The sequence below is a fragment of the Chiloscyllium plagiosum genome, unplaced genomic scaffold, assembly GCF_037043375.1.
Source record: "Chiloscyllium plagiosum isolate Xiang-an unplaced genomic scaffold, Cpla_swu_hap1 HiC_scaffold_4, whole genome shotgun sequence".
Taxonomy (NCBI): domain Eukaryota; kingdom Metazoa; phylum Chordata; class Chondrichthyes; order Orectolobiformes; family Hemiscylliidae; genus Chiloscyllium; species Chiloscyllium plagiosum.
Window position 1 is genome coordinate 75,691,824 of NW_028270142.1, and position 25,912 is coordinate 75,717,735.

At 40.1% G+C, this 25,912-nt stretch overlaps 1 protein-coding gene across 2 annotated transcripts in view; it reads right to left on the reverse strand.

Annotated features, from left to right (window-relative positions):
- lyn (LYN proto-oncogene, Src family tyrosine kinase) overlaps window positions 1–25,912 on the reverse strand; it is a 124,769-nt gene that overhangs the window by 9,412 nt on the left and 89,445 nt on the right. For both annotated transcript variants that reach the window (XM_043688378.2, XM_043688377.2), the window contains exons 12-13: window positions 16,795–16,948; window positions 14,639–14,770 (exon numbers count right to left, since the gene is read on the reverse strand). In XM_043688378.2, the coding sequence (XP_043544313.1) occupies window positions 14,639–14,770; window positions 16,795–16,948 (286 nt within the window). The remainder of the gene's footprint in view (window positions 1–14,638; window positions 14,771–16,794; window positions 16,949–25,912) is intronic.

Genomic DNA, 25,912 nt, shown 5'->3' on the forward strand with positions numbered 1-25,912 from the left:
CTGTGTTATGTTCCCACCTCTTTTGCTTCTTCCTCTTTCTTATGTAAAACATTGATATCCCAGAATGTTAAGCTGCCAATTCTGTCCCTCTTTCAACTATATTTCTGTGATTGCAACAACATCATAATTGTATGCAGTAATCCAGGCTCTTAAGTTGATGCATCTTATTTGTTGTGCTTCTTGCATTGAAACAAATACAGTCCAAGCCTCCAGTTCCACTGATTTCAGCAACATGTCCCTGTTCTTCTTAGCTATATTTCCCATAGTCTCAAGCTCTTCCCCAAATTTTATACCTACTGACCTGGCTGCTTCAGTTTCCACCTCCCTGCCACTAGTTTAAACCTTCCTGAGTGGCACTATCAAACCTTCCTGCCAGGATGTTGGTGCCTCTCCAATTTAGGTGCAACCTGTCCTTGTAAGCTCCTACCTTCCCTGGAAGACATCCTCTACATCAGCTCTTTAGTCATGTGTTCAATTGTACTCTGTTCCTAGCATCAGTGGCACGTGGCATGGGGAATAATCCTGAGTTTACTACACTAGAGGTCCTTCTTTTCCATTTGCTACCTAAGTCTCTGAATCGTCATTGCAGGACCTAGTCACACTTCCCAATTTGTGCAAATATGGACAATGCCTTCTGTCTGTTTATTGTGGAATAATTGTATGGAAATGTGATGGAGACAAGTTCAATTGAGGTGTTCAATTAGAATTTGGGTGATTATTTGGATAGGAATGATGTTTCAGGTATGGGGAAAGGGCAGAAGATTGGCAGTATGTACTAAAGCTAATGCAGGCATGATGGGCCAAATGATCTCCTTCTGTGCTGCAACAATTTTGTGATGTATTTTAATTCTACCTGCTAAAGTGAATAATTTTCCACTTTTCCACATTATGCTCTATTTTCCAGATTTTAGCCCACTCACGCAATCTATTTATATTGGTCAGCAACTTCCTTCTGTCCTCTTCTCTGTATACTTCTTACTCAGCTTTGTGTAACCTGTAAATTTAACTACTATACCTCCATTCCTTTCATCAAAGCCATTCTTATAAAATGTAAAAAGCTGAAACTGCAACATCTACCCTATGGGATCTCACACTTCACATTCTACCTTGCTAGTATGATGCACGCTATACCATGTGCTGCTACTTTGCATAATAACCTTTTATGTGACACTTTGTCAAATGCCTTCCAGCAATCCAAGTGCAGTATGTCAACAGACTTGACCATATCTTCAGCGCATGATACATCTTCAAGGAATTCCAACAAATCTGTTAATCATGATCCCCCTTTCACAAAATTATACAGACTCTTTTCAATGACCTTCAAGTTTTCTAAATGCCAAGATTTAACTGCCTTAATGATTTATTCTAAAGGCTTGTCATTTCTGTTATTTGTTTCCATTTGCATTTATTAGTTCATTTGTTTACAATGCTATATGCAACCAAACACAGACCCTTTGGTTTGTTCTTTTATTATATTTGCAACCTCTAGGCTCCATCACACTCTATTGATTCACCCATTGATTTATACATTCTGGCCGTTGCTGTCACTGTCTATCATTTTCCATTATAATGCATTTCTGTATTGCCTTGTCTCTATTATTCAATTTATCTTTCCTCAAATTTGATACCTTAACCCCAAATTTTAGTTTTGTTGTCAGCAGATACAACCAATAAAAAAAACTCCACAAATACAAGAACAGGAGTAGGCCATTCAGCCCAATAAGCCTGATCCATCATTTTAGATCATGGCTGATCATGTTGTCAATACAACTAACCCATACTACCTCATACGCCTTAATATCATTAATTTCCAGAAACCCATCAACTTCTTTTTTGAACATGCTCAATAACTGAGCTTCTATAGCCCAAAGATTCATGACCTACTGAGTGAAGAAATTCCTCCTCATCTCAAGTCTGATACAGTCTGTCCCAAACACCAAGATTATGACCCTGGTTTTAATTTCACCAGTGAAGAAAAACAGCTCATTCACATCCACCCGGTCATGACCTTAAAAAAGTTCATAGGCTTAAATGAGATCACCTCTCATTTTCCTAAAATCTAACTAGTAAATTCCCAGTTTCCTTAACGTCTCCTTATAAAACAATACTACCACCTCCGGAATTAATTTGGTGAACCCCCATTGCTTCTCATCTTCTTTTCATAAAACTGCATAATTCTTAAGGTGATGTCTCACCAAGACTCTATCATGGATCTAAATTCCTTTGAATACTTGCATTTCCCAACTTTTCACCAATTAAGAAATATTCTGTCTCTTTTTATTTCTACCAAAGTGAATAATGCCTTGCTTATTTACACTTTCTTCCATTTTCAGTACTCTAGCTCATTCACTTAACCTATCCACGTTCTTTTGAAGCCTCCTAGTACTCTCCTTAGAATTTGCATTCCCACCCAGTTTGGGGTCATCAGCAAACTTGGAAATATTCCTGTATTACTGTGAACTTCAGAACTTTAATAACTGTTCATGGATTGAAAGAAGCAACAATAACTCTGTCTGGAATAAACTGTTAGGGGATTAGGGCAAAGTGTTACACAGGAACCGAAAACGATTAGCCATGCCTGAGAAAAGAAAGAATTTAAGCTACATAAACAAAATTGTTTTAACAACTACATGTTAACCGGCTGCCTTGTGCCACAACGACAAATGAATACCCTGCAGAAAAATTTACAGAGTTAATTACAGGAAAATTGTTTCAAATAGATAGTCAATGCCAAATGTAACAAGGAACAGGAAAGCTACTTCCAAATAAGTCAGCGAGCAGCAGACTTGCAATATTGTGGAAGAAAGAATCTAAAGATTCATCAATAATGTCACACCACAAACCTGAAGGACAGCACTCTTCAGTAATAGACCTTCAAAAACAATACCGCCCAATGATTGAACCATGGACATCCAGAGGACAGATAATGTTGGTTTGAATGGAGGCTAAATTGGGTAATAGCCAAATGGATGTGAGGCTTAACTTGCTTACTTTAGGGGTCATACTTTGGTTGCTACAGAGAATAAAGTTTAAATAATTATTTCAGTGTTCGATTGCAAGATTACTTAATAAGTAGCCGAATTAAAGGTAGTTTGTGGTAATTTACACACATTACAATTGTTTCCCACATCCAAATCACTTGCATAGATTCTGAACATCGTGGAACCATCACTGATTCCTACTATTAATAGCCCACCACCCTGAAAATGATCCATTTATTTCTACTTGATGCTGTCGATTAACCAATTTTCAATCCATACCAGTATACTAATATACTAGTATCCATACTAAACTCCACCAACTGTATCAAAAATGATTTCCCTTTCTATGTTAACTCCACCCAATTTTGCCATTTTTTTCAAAATGTTCAGTTACTGCATTATTTTCTTATAGATTCCAACGTTTTTCCTAAATGGATATCAAGCTAACAGACCCATCATTCTCCATCTTCCTCTATTCTTCAACTTTTCAGTCAGCAAATCCTTTCCAGAATTGATAAAATTACAGAAGATAACTTCCAATACCTCTATTGTTATTTTCTTCAACAGCAGGAAAGCTCATCTGGTACAACATATTTATTAACCTTTAATCCACCTAATTTCTAAAGTGCTGCCTCTTTACTAAAACAAATTTCTTTTCATTCTTCAGTTACCCAAGTCTCTTGGTCAGCTAGTATTTCTGAAAGCTTTTCTTTACAGTCTTCCAGGAAGACAGATACAAAGTAACTGTTTAGCCTCTCATCTATTTCCCTTTGCTCCATGATAAATTAAAAATGTGCCCAACATTACCTGGCATACATTTATATGAATATTTTACCTTTCACATATTAATAGAAGTTTTACAGTCCGCCTTTATGTTCCTCACTAGCTTGCATTTTTATTCTCTTTTCCCTTTCCTTTAAGTTGCTGTGTTGCCTCCATTGCTGGGTCCTAAATTCTTTCCAATTTTCAAGAATATTTCTGGCATTGTCCAAAACCATTTCCTTGAGAACCGTTTATCTATTTTCTTGAACAATGGTTAATGTGCCCTTCCATTTGGGTATTTGTGCATTAGATAAAAGTACTTCATTGAAAAAAACTGACAATAGAAAGGCAGTGGCTAGTATTTAGTGTATATTCTCAATCCACCCAACCAACTTTCCCTTCAGACCCTTAGTTTCCTTTGCTCTGATTTAAGATCCTGGTTCAAAAATAAATTGTTGTATTCAAACTTAATGTGAAATTATGGTCACTATTTCCACTATTTGCAACAATGTAGTTGGGTTAACCCTTTCACATTACACACTGAATCCACAATATCTCGACATCTACTTAGCTCCTCAACATATTGTTCCAGAAACCTATCTCTTATACATTCCAAGAATTCATTCTCCTCAGCTGACTCAGTTAACCCAGTCTATATGAAAATTAAAGCCACCAATTGTTAATATATTACCCATGTTACATGCATCTGTTTGAGGCGGCCTGGTGGTTCAGTGGTTAGCGCTGCTACCTCACAGCACCAGGGTCCTAGGTTCGATTCCAGCCTCGGGTGACTGTCTGTATGGAGTTTACACATTCTCCCTGTGTCTATGCAGGTTTCCTCTGGGTGCTCTGGCTTCCTCCCACAGTCCAAAGATGTGCAGGTGAATTGGCCATGCAAAATTGCCTATAGGTTAGGTGCATTAGTCAGAGAAATGAGTCTGGGTGGGTTATTCTTTGGAGGTTGATGTGGACTTGTTGGGCCAAAGGGCCTGTTTCCATGCTGTAGGGATTCTAATCTTATTAACTGATTAATAGTATAACCAATATTAGTGCTCTATAACCAATTTGTGCTATTGTTTGCTTTCCCTTGCTGTTTCTATTGGAGCTCTGCACAAAACATTTCTACATCTTGATTTTCCAATCAAAGATTAACTCTTACTAATATAGTACTGTACTATTATTCTTCAATAAGAATGTTACTTCACTTTTTTTTTCCTCTATTCTTTTAGAATTTAGAAAATTATTGGATATTCACTTTCCAATCTCGGTCACATTACTCTCATGTCTCTTAATGGCAATTAAATAACTTCCATAATTTATGCATTCAAATCATCAAATTCAAATGCTGTGTACGTTCATACAGAATAACTTTAATTCTGCGTTTTTTTAAACATTATTTTCACATTCCACAGGCTGTACATTCCATTTGGTTGAGATGCCTTGCCATACTTCAATGATACCGATTGTTTATTACAAGTATAGTAGCTTACCAATTACTCAGCAACAGTGTCTCCTTTTGCACCAAAGTTTGAACAAAGGTCTTGATGGTGAAGAAAATACTTCTCATTATGGTGCCATTCATCATAATTGAACCTTTGACAGTAGTTTCACAGGTATTTCACTTCTTAGAATGATGTTTTCATGAAGTTGTGGAAAGATGAATTTAATTCAGATTGCGGCAAATTTTTATTGTCACTTAAGTGATCAGCACATAATTGTGATATGGATCAAATCATGTTGCAGAAAGTTTCAGAGCAAGAAATAAGTTCATGTTTCCCAAAGGCAATCTCCTTGATCCAAGGGTGCAGATTTTCCTTTGGCCAGACTATTATTATTATTCCAGTGTAAATGCAAATGGCACACGAGGACTTGAGGAATTCCCATTGTAGCATATTCCAAAGGAATTGCCCAGAAAAATGAATTTTCTGTTGGGCAATTCCTCTATGTTAGGATCACTCCAAAAATTTCCAATTAAATCAGAGACTTTGGATGTTTCTAATGAAATTAATAGTTACTCAGAAAAAAGTTAGACCATTAAACACACAGTCTAATTCCTGAAGAAATATTAAACAGACCCCATGCTTATTTCAATTACATATTTTCCAGACTCCTTACAGTCTTCCAGGATCCAAACTGGTGCCCATGCTGCCAGATCTGATCAAGACCATGCCTTCATCTTCCCCAGACCCACTCTTCACCTGCCCGACTAAACACTGCATTGCTTACCTGCCCCTACTTGTGGCTAATACACTGTCACTCTATCCCCTTGCCACAGTAACCAATCTAGTTGACACCTTATATTCATCCCAGCTAGAACCCTAACCAGCTGGCACCCTATCCCTACCCCAGCTGGCACCCTACATATAACTTTAGCCAACATGTTCAAATGTGTCGACATTTGAAATGTTCAGATGTGTTGGTCTTTCTGGCACAATAGTCTTTCATACTACCTTATGTACTTACTGTTTGACTGCAGCTGTCAAAGTGGCTGTCAGGACCTTTAAGTCTGAGAATATGGCAGCTGGCTGCTGCAAAAAGAGTCCATTGTTCGTCTTCCTCTGACAGTTCTATGCTATGAAAGAAATGTCAGAATGGAAATAAGGCTTCACATTTCTGCAGGAGTCCTAAGCGGAATCTCCTCTCAGAAATGTACAGCTTCCTCTTTCATTTAAAAAATGGAAGGAATGGTGATCTGTGTGAGAATTTCACTCCCTAGAAAATCTGGTCCATGATAATAACCTATTTTTAAATTTCATGTACATTTGAAAATGGCACTTCTGAAACTGTTACAGTACTACTATAATTCTTTATTCAAAGGAATTACATCATATAATTCTTTAATATATCCTTGGAATTAGACAGTGGATATGAAAAATAGGAACAGATTCCAGGAAATAATAAAAACAGATTAACCTAAAATTAGACACAGACAGGTTTTGAATTTACAATAGTTCCAAGTTGGAAGGAAGGCATATTTACTTTAGGTCAGTGAAATTTTGCTGCTGAATTACAAAAATAAAATGAAGGAACTAATCTATATTCTCCTCAACTCTAAACTTTACTGTCATTTCCCCTTTTTTAAGTTCAACTACAAGTGACTAAGAAAGAAACTAAGTTACAATGGCATGTCTAAGCAATTCTCCTTTTGGGGGCCTTAGAAAAAGTGAACAAGGAAAAGCTGCTGGAATTGGCAGTCAAGCTGGAGTTGGAGCTGCCTCTTTCTGTGAGGAAAGGAGAGATAATTACAGCAATAGCTCAGCATTTAAATTTGCTGGAAACCCCATTAGAATCTTTAGAGATGGCTAAAATTCAATTGAGAATGATGCAGCTTGTGTTAGTGGCAAAAGAAATGAAACTGTTTGAATTATGATTAAAAGCCGAGGAAAGAGACAAAGAATTAATTGCTTGAGAACAACAAAAAGAATGAGAGAGAGGAGAGAGAAAAGGAGACAGGAGAGAAAGAAAGAGAGGGAGTTCGAACTTTACAAATTGGCACTTAGACAGGAAAGTCAGCTTAAAAGGATGGAGATGAAGATTGAAGGTAAACTTTGTGGGGTTAGAGTGTCCAGTGAAGAGTGAGGAAGTCATAGTAGGTGTATTGGACAAACTCTTCGCTCCATAAGTACATTCTATCCTTGCTAACGATATAGCTGGTTCACAGGTAGGAGTGCTGTCTATTGTGGTTGAAAAGCCAGTGGAAACTCAGGCAAATGAACTCTTAAAACTTGCATATCCTGAGATTTTTTTCAGACTGTAACAAGGTCACAATGTTACCAGTTGAAACAGAAGAGATCAGAGAGTATAGATAAGAATGTCAAAATGGAATTAGCAGAGACCCTGTTTCATCAAATGGTTGAGACAAACCAAGAGCAAATAGATGACAAAGCAGACATCTTTAGTTCAGAGAAATTGACTGGAGTACAGCAGAAAGATGAAAAACTAAGCCAATTGTATCAAAAAGCATACACAGATGGAGAATCTAGATGTATCTCAGTGTGCTACTACCTTAAAAGTGATATTTTAATGAGGAAATGGAGACCATTACATATTCAGACAGATGAGAAATGGGCAGACTTCTATTGCCAGTGGCTTATAGAAAGGAGATGTTGCTGGTGGTGCATGAACAACCTGTAGGGGGTCATTTAGGGGTAAGAAAAACCCAAGCTAAAATATAAAAACATTTTTACTGACCTGGGCTGCACAAATATGTAACTGAATTTTGTCAGACTGTCAGGTAATTGGAAAACCACACACAGTAATAAAGCCCACACGTTTAATACCTATTCCTACATTTGAGGAACCATTTACAAAAGTCTTAATTGATTGCGTAGGACCCCTACCTAAAACAGAAAGTGGGAATCAATATTTGTTAACAATAATGGATGTGTACACTAGATTTCCAAGGCCATTCCATTATGAAATATCACAGCTAAAATGATTGTAGAGCAGTTAATCAAATTTTTCACTAGGTACAGACTACCCAAAGAGATACAATCAGACCCATGGTCAATCTTCACATCAAAATTATTCAAGCAAGTTATGGACAACTTTGGATTAAAACAATTCAAATCTATATATCATCCAGAATCGCAGAGAGCACTTTGAGACATTAAAGACCATGTTGAGGGCTTATAGTCAAGACTATTCAGATGATTGGGATAAGAGAATTCTGCATGTACCTTTTGTGATCAGAGATGTACCAAATGAATCAACCAAATTCAGTCCATTTGAATTAGTTTTTGGGCATGAAGTGAGAGGACCAATAAAATGGATTAAGGAAAAATTGGTAAGTCAGAATTCATAGACCACATATTTAGAGTATATGTCAGATTTTCTGGAATGATTAAATAGAGTGGGGGACTTGGCTGGACAGCATTTAAAAGTATCACAGCATATAATGAAATGGGAAGCAGACAAGAAATCAAAAATGCGCAATTTTGCTATCTGAGATAAGGTTGTTTCCAGAGGTAGGTGAATCTTTAAAACCAAGGGTTCATGGACTGTTTTCAAGTCTAATGCAAATTGAGTGAGGTGAATTATTTGATAAGGACTCCAGACAGAAAGAAATCTCCGAGTGTGCAAGGAAAGCAAAAGGAGACTGTTATTGGTTATAGCACAGAATTTAAAATAAAATGCTTCCTGTAGCTTGGTGCATTAGTTGTTTAATAAATTCTGTTCAGCCAATTTTGATTTTTTTGTGTGTTTATTACAGTAAGTCTTCAATTATTATTAGATTACTAGATTAGTGTGGAAACAGGCCCTTCGGCCCAACAAGTCCACACCGACCCGCCAAAGCACAACCCACCCAGACCCATTCCCATACATTTACCCCTTCATGTAATACTACGGGCAATTTAGCATGGCCAGTTCACCTAATGTGCACATTTTTGGACTGTGGGAGCAAACCGGAGCACTTGGAGGAAACCCACATAGACATGGGGAGAATGTGCAAACTCCACACAGACAGTCGCCTGAGGCGGGAATTGAACTCGGGTCTCTGGCGCTGTGAGGCAGCAGTGCTAACCATTGTGCCACCGTGCTGCCCATTATCTTGCCATTTGACCCTTCATGAGCCAGTCACTAGGAATTCAATTTTTTTTAAAGAAATTATCATTTTTTTATTGGGACTGCAACACAACATAAGCTTTCCAGTATACTAATATGCTTTTGAACAAAGCCTTGTTATGGTGCACTGGAAAATCGAGCCCCGATATTTCTGGAGTCATCACAAAAATTTATGCAGTTTGCAGAAATTCCCCAATTTACCTGACTTTCAGACTCTGTATGAAAGATCAAGTTTCTGTATCAAACAAGAATAATTATCTATTACAAATAATCATACTTTGATTTTAGATAAAGAGTTATAAATCACTGGTATGTAACATTATTAATTAGAACTCAAAAATCCTCCTTACACACAAGACAGAAAAAAAAAGCCAAACAAGGAAATTAGGCTTTTGGGCAACATAGAAAAACTGTACAGACAGTCCACTAGTTTTTGTTCCCAGGTACTGCTGTTGAGATTATCCTTATTACTCTTCTGCTCTCTTTCAGTCATCATTCTCTGCACACTTTCATTGGTTGCTAAGAGACACAAGATATCTATGAAAAAAACCTCTGATTTATAAGTTTAAAAGTCACAGCTTAAAACCACTACAAGAAGGATTAACTGTTTCTTTTCCAGTCTAACGAGCTTTGACTGCAGAGAACAGAGAGTTCTCCTGAGCAGGGGAAATCCAAGCACTTTTCGCTTTCTCTCTCTGTAACGTGTTCCAAGCTTGAATGGCTATACTCCTGATCACCAATTTGTCTGTTACCAAACTTCAATTACTGGTTGTTCAAGCAGCTACTGACATTATGCCCTGTCATGTTTTCAAAACATGCACAATTGCTTTTTTTAAAAAAGCACAAAATTAAAAGACATTCAAAAGTCTGTCTTTACAGTCTCCTAAATCCAAAATCATGAAATATTTTGGGGCAGTAGCTAAAATATACCTGAGAAAGTAAGACCGTTCCAGTTGCGGTATTTTTTTTTAGCACTTGTTTCCAGTTGTTTTGAGGATTATGCTCATAACATAATAGATTAAGTGATTGAATGAATTGCCTCTTTATCATAAAGGTAAAGTCCAGTTATGAACATAAAAAGAACAAAGTGTTCATACTGTTAACAGCTTGCATTTGAGTGAGGAGAATGCAGTCTGAAGCCACAAATTTAGAGCCCCACAAAAAGTGAATATTATCTTGCTCTGTGGACACTTTTATGCATCAAGACTAGAGTAGTGCTGGAAAGCAGCAGCCCCCATTCCTGACAAAGGGGCTTTGCCTGAAATGTCGATTTTCCTTCTCCTTGGATGCTGCCTGACCTGCTGTGCGATTCCAGCACTATTCTCACCTCTAATCTCCAGCGTCTGCAGTACCCACTTTCGCCTACACTTTTATGTGGCTAATTCCAAATCGAAACTTATGAAGTTATTAGTTTTGTGTCATAAGATATAGGATACAAAAGAAAATTATGCTGAAATTGAACCAGATCTTAGAATGTCATTGGAGTATTGTACAACAGTTTTGGGCAATTCCTAACAGAAAGATGAATGCATTCAGGGGAAAAAAAGGTTCACTAGGATGTTATTATGTATAAACAATTGCAGCTATGAAGAGTTTATGCTAAAGGTAATTCTTGAAGTAAAGTATTAGTACTAATGTGAAGAATAAGAGGTGGTTTAATCAAAGTTGGAGAAGAATTACAATAAAATAACAAATAGTTCTTCATTTGAACCAGAACCAGAAGGGCACCAATATCCTGGGCGGTAGGTTTGCTAGCACTCTTCGGGGGGGTTTAAACTAATTTGGCAGGGGGATGGGATCCGGACTTGTAGTCCAGCAAGTAAGCTAGCTGTGTGTCAGGATGCCCAAGACTGTAGGGAGGCTGTGGAGAAGGTAGCCCTGACAGGGACTACTTGCGGACACAGAGATGGGCTCAAGTGCGTATACTTCAACGCAAGGAGTATCAGAAATAAGGTGGGTGAACTTAAGGCGTGGATCGGTACCTGGGACTACGATGTTGTGGCCATCACGGAAACGTGGATAGATGAGGGTCAGGAATGGCTGTTGGAGGTTCCTGGTTACAGGTGTTTCAGTAAGATTAGGGAGGGTGGGAAAAAAGGAGGGGGGATGGCATTGCTAATTAGAAATGGTATAACGGCTGCAGAAAGGAAGTTTGAGGGGGATCTGCCTCTGGAGGTAGCATGGGCTGAAGTCAGAAATAGGAAAGGTGCAGTCACCTTGTTGGGTGTTTACTATAGGCCCCCCAATAGCAGCAGAGATGTGGAGAAACAGATTGGGAAACAGATTTTGGAAAGGTGCAGAAGCCACAGGGTCGTAGTCATGGGCGACTTCAACTTCCCAAATATTGATTGGAAGCTCTTTAGATCAAGTAGATTGGATGGGGCGGTATTTGTGCAGTGTGTCCAGGAAGCTTTTCTAACGCAGTATGTAGATTGTCCAACCAGAGGGGAGGCCATATTGGATTTGGTACTCGGTAATGAACCGGGACAAGTGGTGGGCTTGTTAGTGGGTGAACATTTTGGTGATGGTGACCACAATTCTGTGACTTTCACCTTGGTTATGGAGAGAGATAGGTGCGCACAACAAGGTAGATTTTATAATTGGGGGAAGGGAAATTACGATGCTGTAAGGCAGGATTTGAGGAGCATACGTTGGGAGCATAGGCTGTCAGGGAAGGATGTGGTGGAAAGGTGGAACTTTTTCAAAGAGCAGATACGACGTGTCCATGATATGTATGTACCTATCAGGCAGGAAAGAAATGGTCGTGTGAGGGAGCCTTGGTTGACGAGAGAGGTTGAATGTCTGGTAAAGAGGAAGAAGGAGGCTTACATAAGGTTGAGGAAACAGGATTCAGACAGAGCAGTGGAGGGATACAGGATAGCCAGAAGGGACCTGAAGAAAGGGATTAGGAGAGCTAAGAGAGGGCATGAAAAATCGTTGGCGGATAAGATCAAGGATAACCCCAAGGCATTTTATGCGTATGTGAGAAACCTGAGAATGACGAGAACGAGGGTAGGTCCGATCAAGGACAGTAGTGGGAGACTGTGTATTGAGTCGGAAGAGATAGGAGAGGTCTTGAACAAGTACTTCTCTTCAGTATTTACGAACGAGAGGGACCGTATTGTAGAAGAGGAGAGTGCGAAATGGACTGGTAAGCTAGAAGAGATACCTGTTAGGAAGGAAGATGTGTTGGACATTTTGAACAACTTGAGGATAGACAAGTCCTCCGGGCCTGACGGGATATATCCTAGGATTATGTGGGAAGCAAGAGAGGAAATTGCAGTACCGTTGGCAATGATCTTCTCGACTTCACTGGCAACGGGGGTGGTACCAGGGGACTGGAGAGTAGCGAATGTTGTGCCCCTGTTCAAAAAAGGGAATAGGGATAACCCCGGGAATTACAGGCCTGTTAGTCTTACTTCTGTGGTAGGCAAAGTAATGGAAAGGGTACTGAGGGATAGGATTTATGAGTATCTGGAAAGACACTGCTTGATTAGGGACAGCCAGCACGGATTTGTGAACGGTAAGTCTTGCCTTACAAGTCTTATTGAATTCTTCGAGGAGGTGACCAAGCATGTGGATGAGGGTAGAGCAGTGGATGTAGTGTACATGGATTTTAGTAAGGCATTTGATAAGGTTCCCCATGGTAGGCTTATGCGGAAAGTCAGGAGGCATGGGATAGAGGGAAATTTGGCCAATTAGATAGAAAACTGGCTAACCGGTCGAAGGCAGAGAGTGGTGGTAGATGGTAAATATTCAGCCTGGAGCCCAGTTACAAGTGGAGTTCCGCAGGGATCAGTTCTGGGTCCTCTGCTGTTTGTAATTTTTATTAATGACTTAGATGAGGGAGTCGAAGGGTGGGTCAGTAAATTTGCAGATGATACGAAGATAGGTGGAGTTGTGGACAGTGAGGAGGGCTGTTGTCGGCTGCAGAGGGACTTAGATGTGATGCAGAGCTGGGCTGAGGAGTGGCAGATGGAGTTCAACCCTGCCAAGTGTGAGGTTGTCCATTTTGGAAGAACAAATAAGAATGCGGAATACAGGATTAATGGTAGGGTTCTTAGTCAGGTGGAAGAACAGAGGGATCTTGGGGTCTATGTACATAGATCTTTGAAGGTTGCCACTCAGGTGGATAGAGTTTGTAAGAAGGCCTATGGAGTATTATCGTTCATTAGCAGAGGGATTGAATTCAAGAGTCGTGAAGTGATGTTGCAGCTGTACAGGACTTTGGTTAGGCCACAGTTGGAGTACTGTGTGCAGTTCTGGTCGCCTCACTTTAGGAAAGATGTGGAAGCTTTGGAGAGGGTGCAGAGAAGATTTACCAGGATGTTGCCTGGAATGGAGAGGAAGTCGTACGAGGATAGGTTGAGAGTTCTCGGCCTTTTCTCGTTGGAACGGTGAAGGATGAGGGGTGACTTGATAGAGGTTTATAAGATGATCAGAGGAATAGATAGAGTAGACGGTCAGAAACTTTTTCCCCGGGTACAACAGAGTGTTACAAGGGGACATAAATTTAAGGTGAAGGGTGGAAGGTATAGGGGAGATGTCAGGGGTGGGTTCTTTACCCAGAGAGTGGTGGGGGCATGGAATGCGCTGCCCGTGGGAGTGGTAGAGTCGGAATCATTGGCGACCTTTAAGCGGCATTTGGATAGGTACATGGATGGGTACTTAATCTAGGTTAGAAGTTCGGCACAACATCGTGGGCCGAAGGGCCTGTTCTGTGCTGTATTGTTCTATGTTCTATGTTCTATGTTCTACCCTTTAATTACACCATTGGATCATTAAAATACTAAGTAAACGTTTGAAAGAAAAGATGAACCAAAAAATGCCTTTTCTGTTTTTTGACTTAAGTAACTGTAAAAAAATAAACATTTCGAATCACCGTAGAAATTCTTCTATTTAGTTCCTTAACAGAAAGATGAAGATTGCTAAATAAATCTTAAGCTGTTCTTTTGTAACTAACATTGGTATGTGTATAATCCTCCTTTATCTTGTATTTCTTACAACTTCAGTAGCTGTGTTATAATGAATGATATCCTTTGGAAGTCAAATTATGCCTTCTATCACATTATCCCAGTGATCAGAAACTGCCTAGTGTGGGTGCTCTTACCTGGATGTAGTTAAAAATGACACAACACCAAGTTATAGTCCAACAAGTTTAATTGGAAGCACACTAGTTTTCGGAGCGTCGTTCCTTCATCAGGTGAGAGGAGCGACACTCCGAAAGCTAGTGTGCTTCCAATTAAACCTGTTGGACTATAACCTGGTGTTGTGTAATTTTTAACTTTGTACACCCCAGTCCAACACTGGTATCTCCAAATCATACTTACCTGGATATGGTATCTTTCCATATGTGACTATTTCATAGAGGAGAACTCCAAAGGACCAAACATCTGACTTAATTGTGAAAGACCCGTAGCTTATAGCTTCAGGTGCTGTCCATTTTATTGGAAATTTTGCCCCTGAAACAAAAAAAACTTCAATTATATTTTGAGACTCAACTTCCTGCAAAGTTAGAACACTGAAGAATGTCAGAGTATAAAGATAATATATAAATACTGATCTATGTATAAATATGATAACTTAGTACATATCTTCTCTTCCACCACACCCTTTTTATAACTTAGAAAAGAAACCAAGGAAGAGAGATTGACAAAATAAAAGTTTAAAAACCTGTACACGAGTCAAAAGAAGTTGTTAGAATCAGACAGGTTATATGAAAACTAAATAGTAATTAAACTTTTCAACTGATTTGTTGTCACAATGTTCATGAAGGGTTCCTGAAGAAGGGCTCATGCCGGAAACGTCGATTCTCCTGCTCCTTGGATGCTGCCTGACCTTAGTGCTTTTCCAGCAACACATTTTCATCGCTAATTTCTGTATACCACAGTCATTCTTTATGACAAGGGGCATGGTCATTATTAATACTACAGACAACCTCTTGAGGGGACAATTTTACCCATCATTGATTTATTCTTTCTTTGTTATGTGGTATTCCATTTAAGTGAAAGTAATTATTTATTAACTGCTGCCTATAGAATAAATGTTTCAATTAAATGTTTCAAACAGTGATAATTTATAGAAGATATTGATGTCATTTTTTTCAATAAAATATATTCAAATTGACCCACACATGAATCAACTTCAGTGACTGGGTAGCTTTAATTATGCATTCAAGCAACATTATCTCGGCTCAATACTAGTTAAAAAACAAAATAAAAGCTCATGAATGAAAATCCCCATGATCATGATGTGATCATAAACAAGGAGTTCGAGTGAAGTGTATTAAACTGCATTTGCAATCTTACAGTCTGACCTCCTATTTAAGGTGCTACAAACAATTCTAATTATTTTGAATCAACTTGTCCCGGCATGTGATGACATACCTCCATGGCAGGTGGGACTTGCAGGGACACTACCACTGCACCAGAAGATCACTTATGATAGTTATATGCTCATGCCATCATGATACCCATTGAAATTCAGAGATTTTGTTAAAAATTTGTTAGCAAATGTTAGTCAATGTTTAACTAGCAAAAGTTCTTAACTATTGCGCTACATTTTCAAAGTGCAAGTGAGAATTCTGATTTAAGAGACTTGAAACAAAGTTTTGTAAATTAACTGACTTTTAATCCATTGGCATCTGCAAAAGCTCGACATCCTTTCTCTAATGAAGCATGCCATGATCCTCATGCATCAGAGTGTGCTGATACAGACCTCTACCAGTACGTCACTAAATATTTAATCACCTTAAAGTGACTGAAACATATGGGAATGCTTGAAAACTCAGATATTCTTCTCATATAATGTCTAAAACTCAATTCGTAACCAATTTTCCTACATAACAAATCACCACAAATTATTGGTTGAATTGGTGACTGTTTTTATCCTGACATCAAATACTAAAATATAACAAATCCTATCACTTAGTTTCTTGATTTTGTGACAAACAATGCACAGAATTAATGAATTTGTCATTTTAAAGTAATCAGTTCAAGAGAGCCTGGAAATGATGATTCCAGGACATTAATGCAGCTTGGAGACTGCATATAAACTGAAAATAAGCCCCTAGATTGCATATAGAATCCACTGAGTGGGAAACATGTAAGGGAAGCACTAAGCCCTGGGAAAATAACAAACATGCCAAAAGTACAAATGAAGAGAAGGGGACATTAAGGAAATTCTGCTTCAAATTCCTGAAGGACAAATAAAATGTCACCTGATGAAGGAGCAGTGCTCTGAAAGCTAAACCTTTTGGACTATAACCTGGTGTTGTGAGATTTTTACCTTTTGCACCCCAATCCAATACCGCCCCCTCCAAATCACAAGTAAGATGTCAGTCATCTTTCAGTTTCATTTTATAATTGAACATTTTAATTACACCTCATTTATTCTTAAACATCTTTATTTTTATGTTTGTAGCTGTTTATGTAATTAAGCATTTATGAAATCCCCATCCAGTTTCAAGCAGAGTTATGAAATGTACCTTCTTTGGCTGTGTACTCATTATCTTCGATTATTCGAGCAAGGCCAAAATCAGCAATTTTACACATCAGGTTTTCAGATACCAAAACATTGGCTGCTCTAAGGTCTCGATGGATGTAATTTTTTCTTTCAATAAATGCCATTCCCTCTGCAATCTATAATAGAATATAATAGATTATTTTAGAAAGGTTTTCTCTTGTATGTTGCAGCAACAAATGATACAAATATTACAGATAATACAGACCCGTTGATAGTGAGAACACAGTGGACCAGGTTAATAAGCTTGAACAGATTGATATTAAGAAAGTAGATGTGCTGGAAGCATCAAGATAGATAAGTCCCCAGGGCTGTAGCAGATATATCCAAGGTTATTACAGGAAGCGAGGAATGAGATTGCTGCGCCTCTGGCAATGATCTTTGCATCCTCAGTCTCCACGGGAGCAGCACTGGATGATTGGAGATAGGCGAATGTTATTTCGCTATTCAAGAAAGAGAATAGGGAAATCCTTGGGAATTACAGACCAGTCAGTCTTACATCTGTGGTAAGAAAGTTACTGGAAAGGAATCTGAGAGATAGGATTTATGGCTATTTGGAAAAATATAGTTTAACTAAAGATAGTCAGCATAGCTTTGAAGGGCAGGTCTTGCCTTACAAGCATTATTGAGTTTTTTGAGGATGTGATGAGACAAGTTGATGAAGGTCAAACAGTGGATGTGATGTATATGGATTTTAGTAAGGCATTTGATAAGGCTCCCCATGGTAGGCTCATTCAGGAAATTAGGATGTTTGGGATACAGGAAAATTTGGCTATCTAGCTACAGAATTTGCTGGCCGAAAGAAGATAGCGGATGGAAAGTATTCCGCCTGGAGGTCAGTGACCAGTGGTGTCCCGCAGGGATCTGTTCTTGGGCCTCTGCTCTTTGTAGATTTTATAAATGGCTTGGATGAAGAAGTGGAAGGGTGAGTTAGTAGATTTGCCAATGACACACAGGTCAGTGGTGTTGTAGATAATGTCAAGGGCTGTTGCAGGCTACAACAGGCAGGATGCAGAGTTGGGCTGAGAAGTGGCTGATGGAGTTCAACCTGGATAACTGTGAAGTGATTCATTTTGGAATGTTGAATTTGAATGCTGAATGCAGGGTTAAAGACAGAATTCTTGGCAGTGTGAAGGAACAGCAGGATCTTGGGGTCTACGTATATAGATCCTTCAAAGTTGCCATCCAAGTAGATAGGGTTGTTATGAAGGTGTGTGGTGTTTTGGCTTTCATTAACGGGGATTGAGTTTAAGAGCTCTGAGGTTTTGCTGCAGCTCTATAAAACCCTGCTTAGACCACACTTGGAATATTGTGTCTAGTTCTGGTCACCTCATTATAAAAAGGATGTAAGCTTCAGACAGAGTGCAGAGGAGATTTACCAGGATGCTGCCTGGATTGAAGGGCTTGTGTTATGAACAGAGGTTGAGTGAGCTGGGACTTTTCACACTGCAGAGAAGGAGGAAGAGAGATGACTTGATAGAGGTGTACAAGGTAATGAGAGGCATAGATAGAGTAGACAGCCAGAGACTTTTCCCAAGGGCAAAAATGGCTGTCACGAGGGGTCATAATTTTAAGGTGATTGGAAGAAGGTATAGGGGAGATGTCAGATGTAGGTTCTTTACACGGAATGGTGGGTGCATGAAATGCATTGCCAGCGGTGGTAGTAGAGTCAGAGACATTAGGGACATTTAAGCGACTGCTGGACAAGCACATAGATGGCAGTAAATTGAGGGGTGTGTAGGTTAGACTGATCTTAGATTAAGATAAATGCTCTGCACAACATCATGGGCTGAATGGCCTGTATTGTGCTGTCCTGTTCTATGTTCTACATTCTACATCTAATAAAGGTAATTTGCATAATCTGCAGTTTCTGGAAATTGAATAAAATGTAACCCCATTGCAAATCTCAGAGGAAGAACTTGTGTTCAATAATATTAATAAATGAAAAATATGAATGTGAGAATTCCTTGTTTCATTCCAGGGAGTTATAGTGGAATCATGTCTGCCCAGTCTCCTCCAAAGCTGACCATAATAATGTTTGTGGCACAATAGAAAAAAAGGTACCAAAGTTTAGGGCATCACTAATTGTCCCTGCCGATATGGGTGTATTGTTGGTTCACATGCAGCTGATAATATCACTGACAGGAGAACTTGACCCATTTTAATACTCCTTCTGTATCCAAGGTGACCACATGTGCAGGAAGTTTTCAACTGCAGCTCCTGATTAGTTACATGAAGTAGCTGGAACTCCCGATGGACTCATTATGAGAGCATCCACTTGCTGGGAACATCGTGGATAGCACATTTAGTGAGCTGGTCACACCACAAGTAGGGGCTACGCAGACAGAAAAGTGTTGTGTGTCCATCAGGAAGACAAGTGTGGGCAGGTAGTGCAGGAGTCCCCTGTGGCCATTCCCCTGTCAAAAGGTATACTGTTTGGAAGCTGCTTTTTTGGGGGGAGAAAGATTGCCTTTCAGGGAAAAGCAGCAACAGCCAAATTTGTGGCACTATGGTTGGTTCTGCTGCAAAGGAGAGCAGCACATCTGTTTGCAAAGCATGCACATTATGCTCCAGTGATATTTAGATCAGCAAATGTTCATTTTCTCAGTTCCCTTTTCATGTTATGGTAGCGGGAAGTTAGACCACATTGTTACTTTTGTCTTTAAAGTGGGTGTGTTTGAACAAATGAAACTTTAAAATCTTAGTACTGAAATGGCCACAAATCTTTCTAAAAATATTAAAGAATTCCAGAAACTACTTTTTAAATTTTTTTCTGCCTCATTGTAAGATCTGCATTTGTTGCCCTTTTCTTTTACTTGAGAAGGTAGTTCCACATAATGTAATTCATGTAGTGAAAGCACTCCAATAATATGGTTTGATCTTTTACCCCAAAACAATAATAAAACAGCGACATATGTCCCATTCAAGCTGGAGGAGGACTTGGAGGTGCTTCAATTCATGCACCTTCATCCCTGTTCTTCTACATGGCATTTTGAGAGATCAGAATCATCCTAAGTTATGGACAAACAAGCAAGCTAACTAAAACAGAAATGCTCTAAAATTCTAAAATAGCAATCCTGCAATCTCTATAGAAATTTTAATATGGTTCCATGGGACGTTGCTTCACCAACAAGTCTATATGTTACCCATCCCTAATTTCCTTGAACTAAGGGGCTTGTAAAATTGAGGGCAGTTGAGAGTAATCACAGGTAATTCAGTTTAAGGATGGCAGATTTCCTTCTATCAAGGATATTGGTGACTTAGTTTTACAACATTGATAGCTGTCTTGTTCATCATTACAGGGGCTACCTTTATATTTCAAATAGTTCAATTATATTTCAATTAATAAATTTGAATTTAAATTCAGGTAATATGGCAGTAGGTAAGGCTTCTGAGCCCAGGGTTTATCTACTTTTTTTTGTTTCCTTTTACTTTTTCTTTTCTTTTCTCTCTTTTATTTTAGTTATCGCTTGTTGAAGAGCTTGGTCATGACGACGGCATTAGCAGTCGGTGAATGGGCCCATTTCGAACTGGTGTGCCCAGTACAGACTCATGGCGGTGGGCAAATGGGTCCAACTCGGACTAAAATGTGCCCAGTGCTGACTCATCGCTGTTGGGTTGGAGGCTACTTTGGGTTCCCAATGGTATCTGCATCCAGCACAGAATCATGGAGGTGGCAGAGTCGAATTTGGGCTGGTGTAGTACTCAACAGCATTGATGGTATCTGCATTAGTTAGGCCCAGTGAGGATTTAGTGGCGAGGGTATCGGTGAAGGTCAGACAGCACTGAAGAGTGGCGAATTTTGTTCCAGTGGCTGTGGGGCAGCAAAGTGATGCTTGCCTGGCCACTAGGCTGATGGAGGAGGAATTAACAAGAAGGACTCTGAAGTTGACCTCTTTATCTTTATTTCTTCAATCTTCTGCCTTTATATTCTATATTTTAGTTTATTTTTCTGGGTTTTAAGATGGCGCTAGAGAGTGATGACAATATACAAAACTTTTCTTGTATTTTTGTAAAAAATACATGTGATAATAAATAAATGAAATCAAACTTCACAAGCTGCCCTGGCAAGATTTGAACCTCTGCTCCTAGCTCATTAGCTAGTAACATTACAGTTATGCCATTAACTCCACAAGCATAGAACTCCACAAGCATTCTATGCAGCTCTGTCAATTTATTGATTTCAAGGATTCTAAATGTCATAAAATTTTATGCTATTCTGGTTCCAAGATTTCACAGTCCTTGACTGACATGTCTGCACTGTCCTCAACTTTGTGAAACCATACAAAAAAAAGTAACCTACTCACTTGTGGGTCTCAGACTGCTTAAGAGCATGGAGCTGATTTCCTTTCATTTAAACTAAGTATTCACCACTTTGCTCTTAAAATATTGCCTTTCTTGGAAGGGGTGGAGGGCAGGGTTTTAGTGATCCTCCAATTTCTTATGGCAACTTGTTGCTTTCAAGGATCCACTGAAGACATAGAACATTGAACGGTACAGCACAATACAAGTCCTTCGGCCCTTGGTGTTGTGCCGACCTTTTATCCTACTCTAAAATCAAACTAATCTGCATGCATGGAATCTCTTGACGACAAATTTATCAAGGCTACTACCAATATGGTGTTAGACAGATCACTACTGAGCATAGATACGTTGCTGTCTGTTGTTCCACCAGGGCCATTGTGGAGAAGACAATAGGCCTCCTGAAAATGAGTTTGTCATGCTTGGGTCAGTGCTGGGGAAGATTCTTGCAGTCCAGTCCAGAAAGTGTACTGCATAATCCTAGCATGCTGTGTTCTACACAACAGGAGCTGGCAAAGAGGAGATGCGATGGACCCTGAAGAGCTGAGAGAGCAGCAGTAATCTTTCAAAGAGAAAGATCAGAACATCACCTTCAACATGACAAAGTGCTGAAACATTGGATAGAATAAGCCAGACAGGACTTAATTGACAACTACTTCTGATAAGCATGATTTGGGTGAAGTAAGCATTCATTCTGCAGGGGCATGGGAACCCAGATTGTAGCTTCAGGGTGCAGGGCCTGGAGTGTAGGGAGGTTAGGAACATGGCATCAATTTCCAAGGAGGGTGCCTGTAAACAGGAAAGTGGCTTGAAGTGTGTATACTTCAATGCAAGAAGTATACGAAATAAGGTAGGTGAACTTGCAGCGTGGGTTGGTACCTGGGACTTCGATGTTGTGGCTATTACGGAGACATGGGTAGAACAGGGACAGGATTGGCTGTTGCGGGTTCCAGGATTTAAATGTTTTAGTATGGTCAGAGGTGGGGGTAAAAGAGGGGGAGGTGTGGCATTGCTTGTCAAAGATAGTATTACAGTGGTGGAAAGGACGATGGATGAGGACTTGCCATCTGAGGTAGTTTGGGCTGAGGTTAGGAATAGGAAAGGTGAGGTCACCCTGTTAGGAGTCTTTTACAGGCCTCCTAATAGTCCTAGAATCATTGAAGAAAGGATAGGGAAGGTGATTCAGGAGATGAGTGACAGTAAAAGGGTGGTTGTTATGGGGGCCTTTAACTTTCCTGATATTGATTGGGAAAGCTATAGCTCAAGTTCGTTAGATGGGTCAGTGTTTGTTCAATGTGTGCAGGAGAGTTTCCTGACACAATATGTTGACAGGCCAACAAGAGGTGAGGCCATACTGGATTTGGTTCTGGGTAACGAACCAGGCCAGGTGTTAGAATTAGAGGTAGGTGAGCACTTTGGGGATAGTGACCATAATTCGGTGATTTTTACTCTCGTGATGGAGAGGGATAAGTGTGTACTACAGGGCAAGAGTTATAGCTGGGGTCAGGGAAATTATGATGCGGTGAGGCATGACTTAGGATGTGTGGCTTGGAAAAGTAGACTCCAAGGCAAGAGTGTAAATGATATGTGGAGCTTGTTCAAGGAGCAACTATTGAGTGTCCTTGATAATTATGTACCTGTCAGGCGGGAGGAAAGGATCGTGCGAGGGAGTCGTGGTTTAATAAGGAATTGGAATCCCTTGTTAAATGGAAGAGGGCGGCCTATCTCAAGATGAGACGTGAAGGTTCAATTGGGGTGATTGAGAGTTATAGGGTAGCCAGGAAGGATCTGAAGAGAGAGCTAAGAGCAGCAAGGAGGGGACATGAAAGGTCCTTAGTCGGTAGGATTAGGGAAAACCCTAAGGCTTTCTATAGGTATGTTAGGAATAAAAGAATGACTAGGGTAGGAATAGGTCCAGTCAAGGATAGTAGTGGGAAGTTGCGTGTGGAGGCGGAAGAGATTGGGGAGACACTGAATGAATACTTTTCTTCAGTATTTACTCAGGAACAGGGCATTGTTGTCGATGCGAATACTGAGTCACAAATAAGTAGAATGGATGGCTTTGAGGTATGTAGAGAAGAGGTGTTGGAAATCCTGGAAAAGGTGAAAATAGATAAGTCCCCTGGGCCTGATGGCATTTATCCTAGGATTCTCTGGGAAGCAAGGGAGGAGATTGCAGAGCCATTGGCCTTGATTTTTATGTCCTCTTTGTCTACAGGAGTAGTGCCAGAAGACTGGAGGATAGCAAATGTGGTTCCCTTGTTCAAAAAGGGGAGTAGGGATAACCCTAGTAACTATAGGCCGGTGAGTCTCACTTCTGTTGTGGGCAAAGTCTTAGAGAGAATTGTAAGGGATAGGATTTGTGCACATCTGGATAGGAATAATGTGATCAAGGATAGTCAGCATGGTTTTGTGAAGGGCAGGTCGTGCCTCACAAACCTTATTGAATTCTTTGAAAAGGTGACAAAGGAGGTTGATGAGGGGAAAGCGGTAGATGTGGTATATATGGATTTTAGTAAGGCGTTTGATAAGGTTCCCCATGGTAGGCTACTGCAGAAAATACGGAGATATGGCATTGAGGGTGAGTTGGAGGTTTGGATTAGGAATTGGCTGGATGGAAGAAGACAGAGGGTAGTAGTTGATGGCAAAGTTTCTTCATGGAGTGCCGTCACTAGCGGTGTTCCGCAAGGATCTGTTTTGGGACCATTGCTGTTTGTCATTTTTATAAATGACCTGGAAGAGGGGTTAGAAGGTTGGGTGAGCAAGTTTGCGGATGATACGAAAGTCGGAGGAGTTGTTGACAGTGAGGAAGGATGTGGCAGGTTACAGCAGGATATAGAGAAGCTGCAGAGCTGGGCAGAAAGGTGGCAAATGGAATTCAATGTAGCTAAGTGTGAGGTGATTCACTTTGGGAAGAATAACAAAAAGATGGGGTACTGGGCTAATGGTCGGATACTTGGTAGTGTGGATGAGCAGAGGGATCTTGGTGCCCATGTACACAAATCTTTGAAAGTTGCCACCCAGGTAAATAGTGCGGTGAGGAAGGCATATGGCGTACTGGCTTTTATTGGTAGAGGAATTGAGTTCCGGAGTCCTGAGGTCATGATGCAGTTGTATAAGACTCTGGTGCGGCCGCATCTGGAATATTGTGTGCAGTTTTGGTCGCCATACTATAGGAAGGATGTGGAGGCACTGGAACGGGTGCAGAGGAGGTTTACCAGGATGTTGCCTGGTATGGAAGGAAGATCGTATGAGGAAAGAAGGTTTAGGGGTGACTTGATTGAGGTGTACAAGATGATTAGGGGGTTAGATAGGGTTGACAGTGTGAACCTTTTCCCGCGTATGGAGTCGGGTATTACAAGGGGGCATAGCTTTAAATTAAGGGGGGGTAGATATAGGACTGAAGTTAGGGGTAGGTTCTTCACTCAGCGAGTCGTAAGTTCATGGAATGCCCTGCCAGTAGCAGTGGTGGACTCTCCCTCTTTATGGGCATTTAAGCGGGCATTGGATAGGTATATGGAGGATAGTGGGTTAGTATAGGTTAGGTGGGCTTGGATCGGCGCAACATCGAGGGCCAAAGGGCCTGTACTGCGCTGTATTCTTCTATGTTCTATGTTCTATTGACAAGTTTATTGTTGCTCGAAAGACAAGTCATCGTTGTTTGGTCCCAAAACAAATGCCGCTCTTTTCCGTTATTTATTCTTTATTTTTGTTTTTTTTTCAATAAAAGTCAACTTTTTCAACTATTAGATGGCATTCAGGCATAGATGGTTCAGACATTAAACAATCACAAGATTTTATGCTGAGCTAAGCATTAGGGAAAGTGTAGCATTCCCGAAGACAGGGTTTTAACATGGTATGGCACTAAGGATGGGTAGCCTGTGTAGCTTGATTCATGTAGTTGTTGTTATTTGCAATGAAATGGCATCTGTGCCCTTGAAGCTATTCTTTTTTTCATTTCCCTCCCATTAGTTTCATCATCAATGAGTATTCGTGGCATCATTGGCATGGTCCACAGTGTGCTTTAAATATGGGATTGGCAGTGAAATCCTGCAAAATTCTCACAATGGCAAGTAATTCTGCCATGGATAGACACACAAGAACAAATGAGATTATGGAGAAAAGTCCTCCATGAAACTCTCCAAAATTAACACTTCTAAAATTAGATTAGATTAGATTACTTACAGTGTGGGAACAGGCCCTTCGGCCCAACAAGTCCACACCGACCCGCCGAAGCGCAACCCACCCATACCCCTACAACCTAACACTGCGGGCAATTTAGCATGGCCAATTCACCTGACCCGCACATCTTTGGACTGTGGGAGGAAACCGGAGCACCCGGAGGAAACCCACGCAGACACGGGGAGAATGTGCAAACTCCACACAGTCAGTCGCCTGAGTCGGGAATTGAACCCGGGTCTCTGGCGCTGTGAGGCAGCAGTGCTAACCACTGTGCCACCGTGCCGCCCTAAAATATTTGATAAAATTCAGACCGGGGTTTCTAAAGCTTTGGTTCCACACTTTTGTTTGGCTAGCATTAGCAGTCTGTCGCAGATAAGAATCTAATCTTAAACTGAGTCTATATGTAGCTGTACAGACTGATGTGGTGTCTGCAGGCTGTGTTACACTTTGGCTAACACACCTTTTAAGCTTGTCACTTGTGTTGTCTTAATGCGAACTGAAAATAATCATAGAAATTCATCTGAGCACTACATATGAGTATAATAATAACACTGAAATGAGAAGATATTATAAAGGTAAACGAAAGCTTGATCAATACA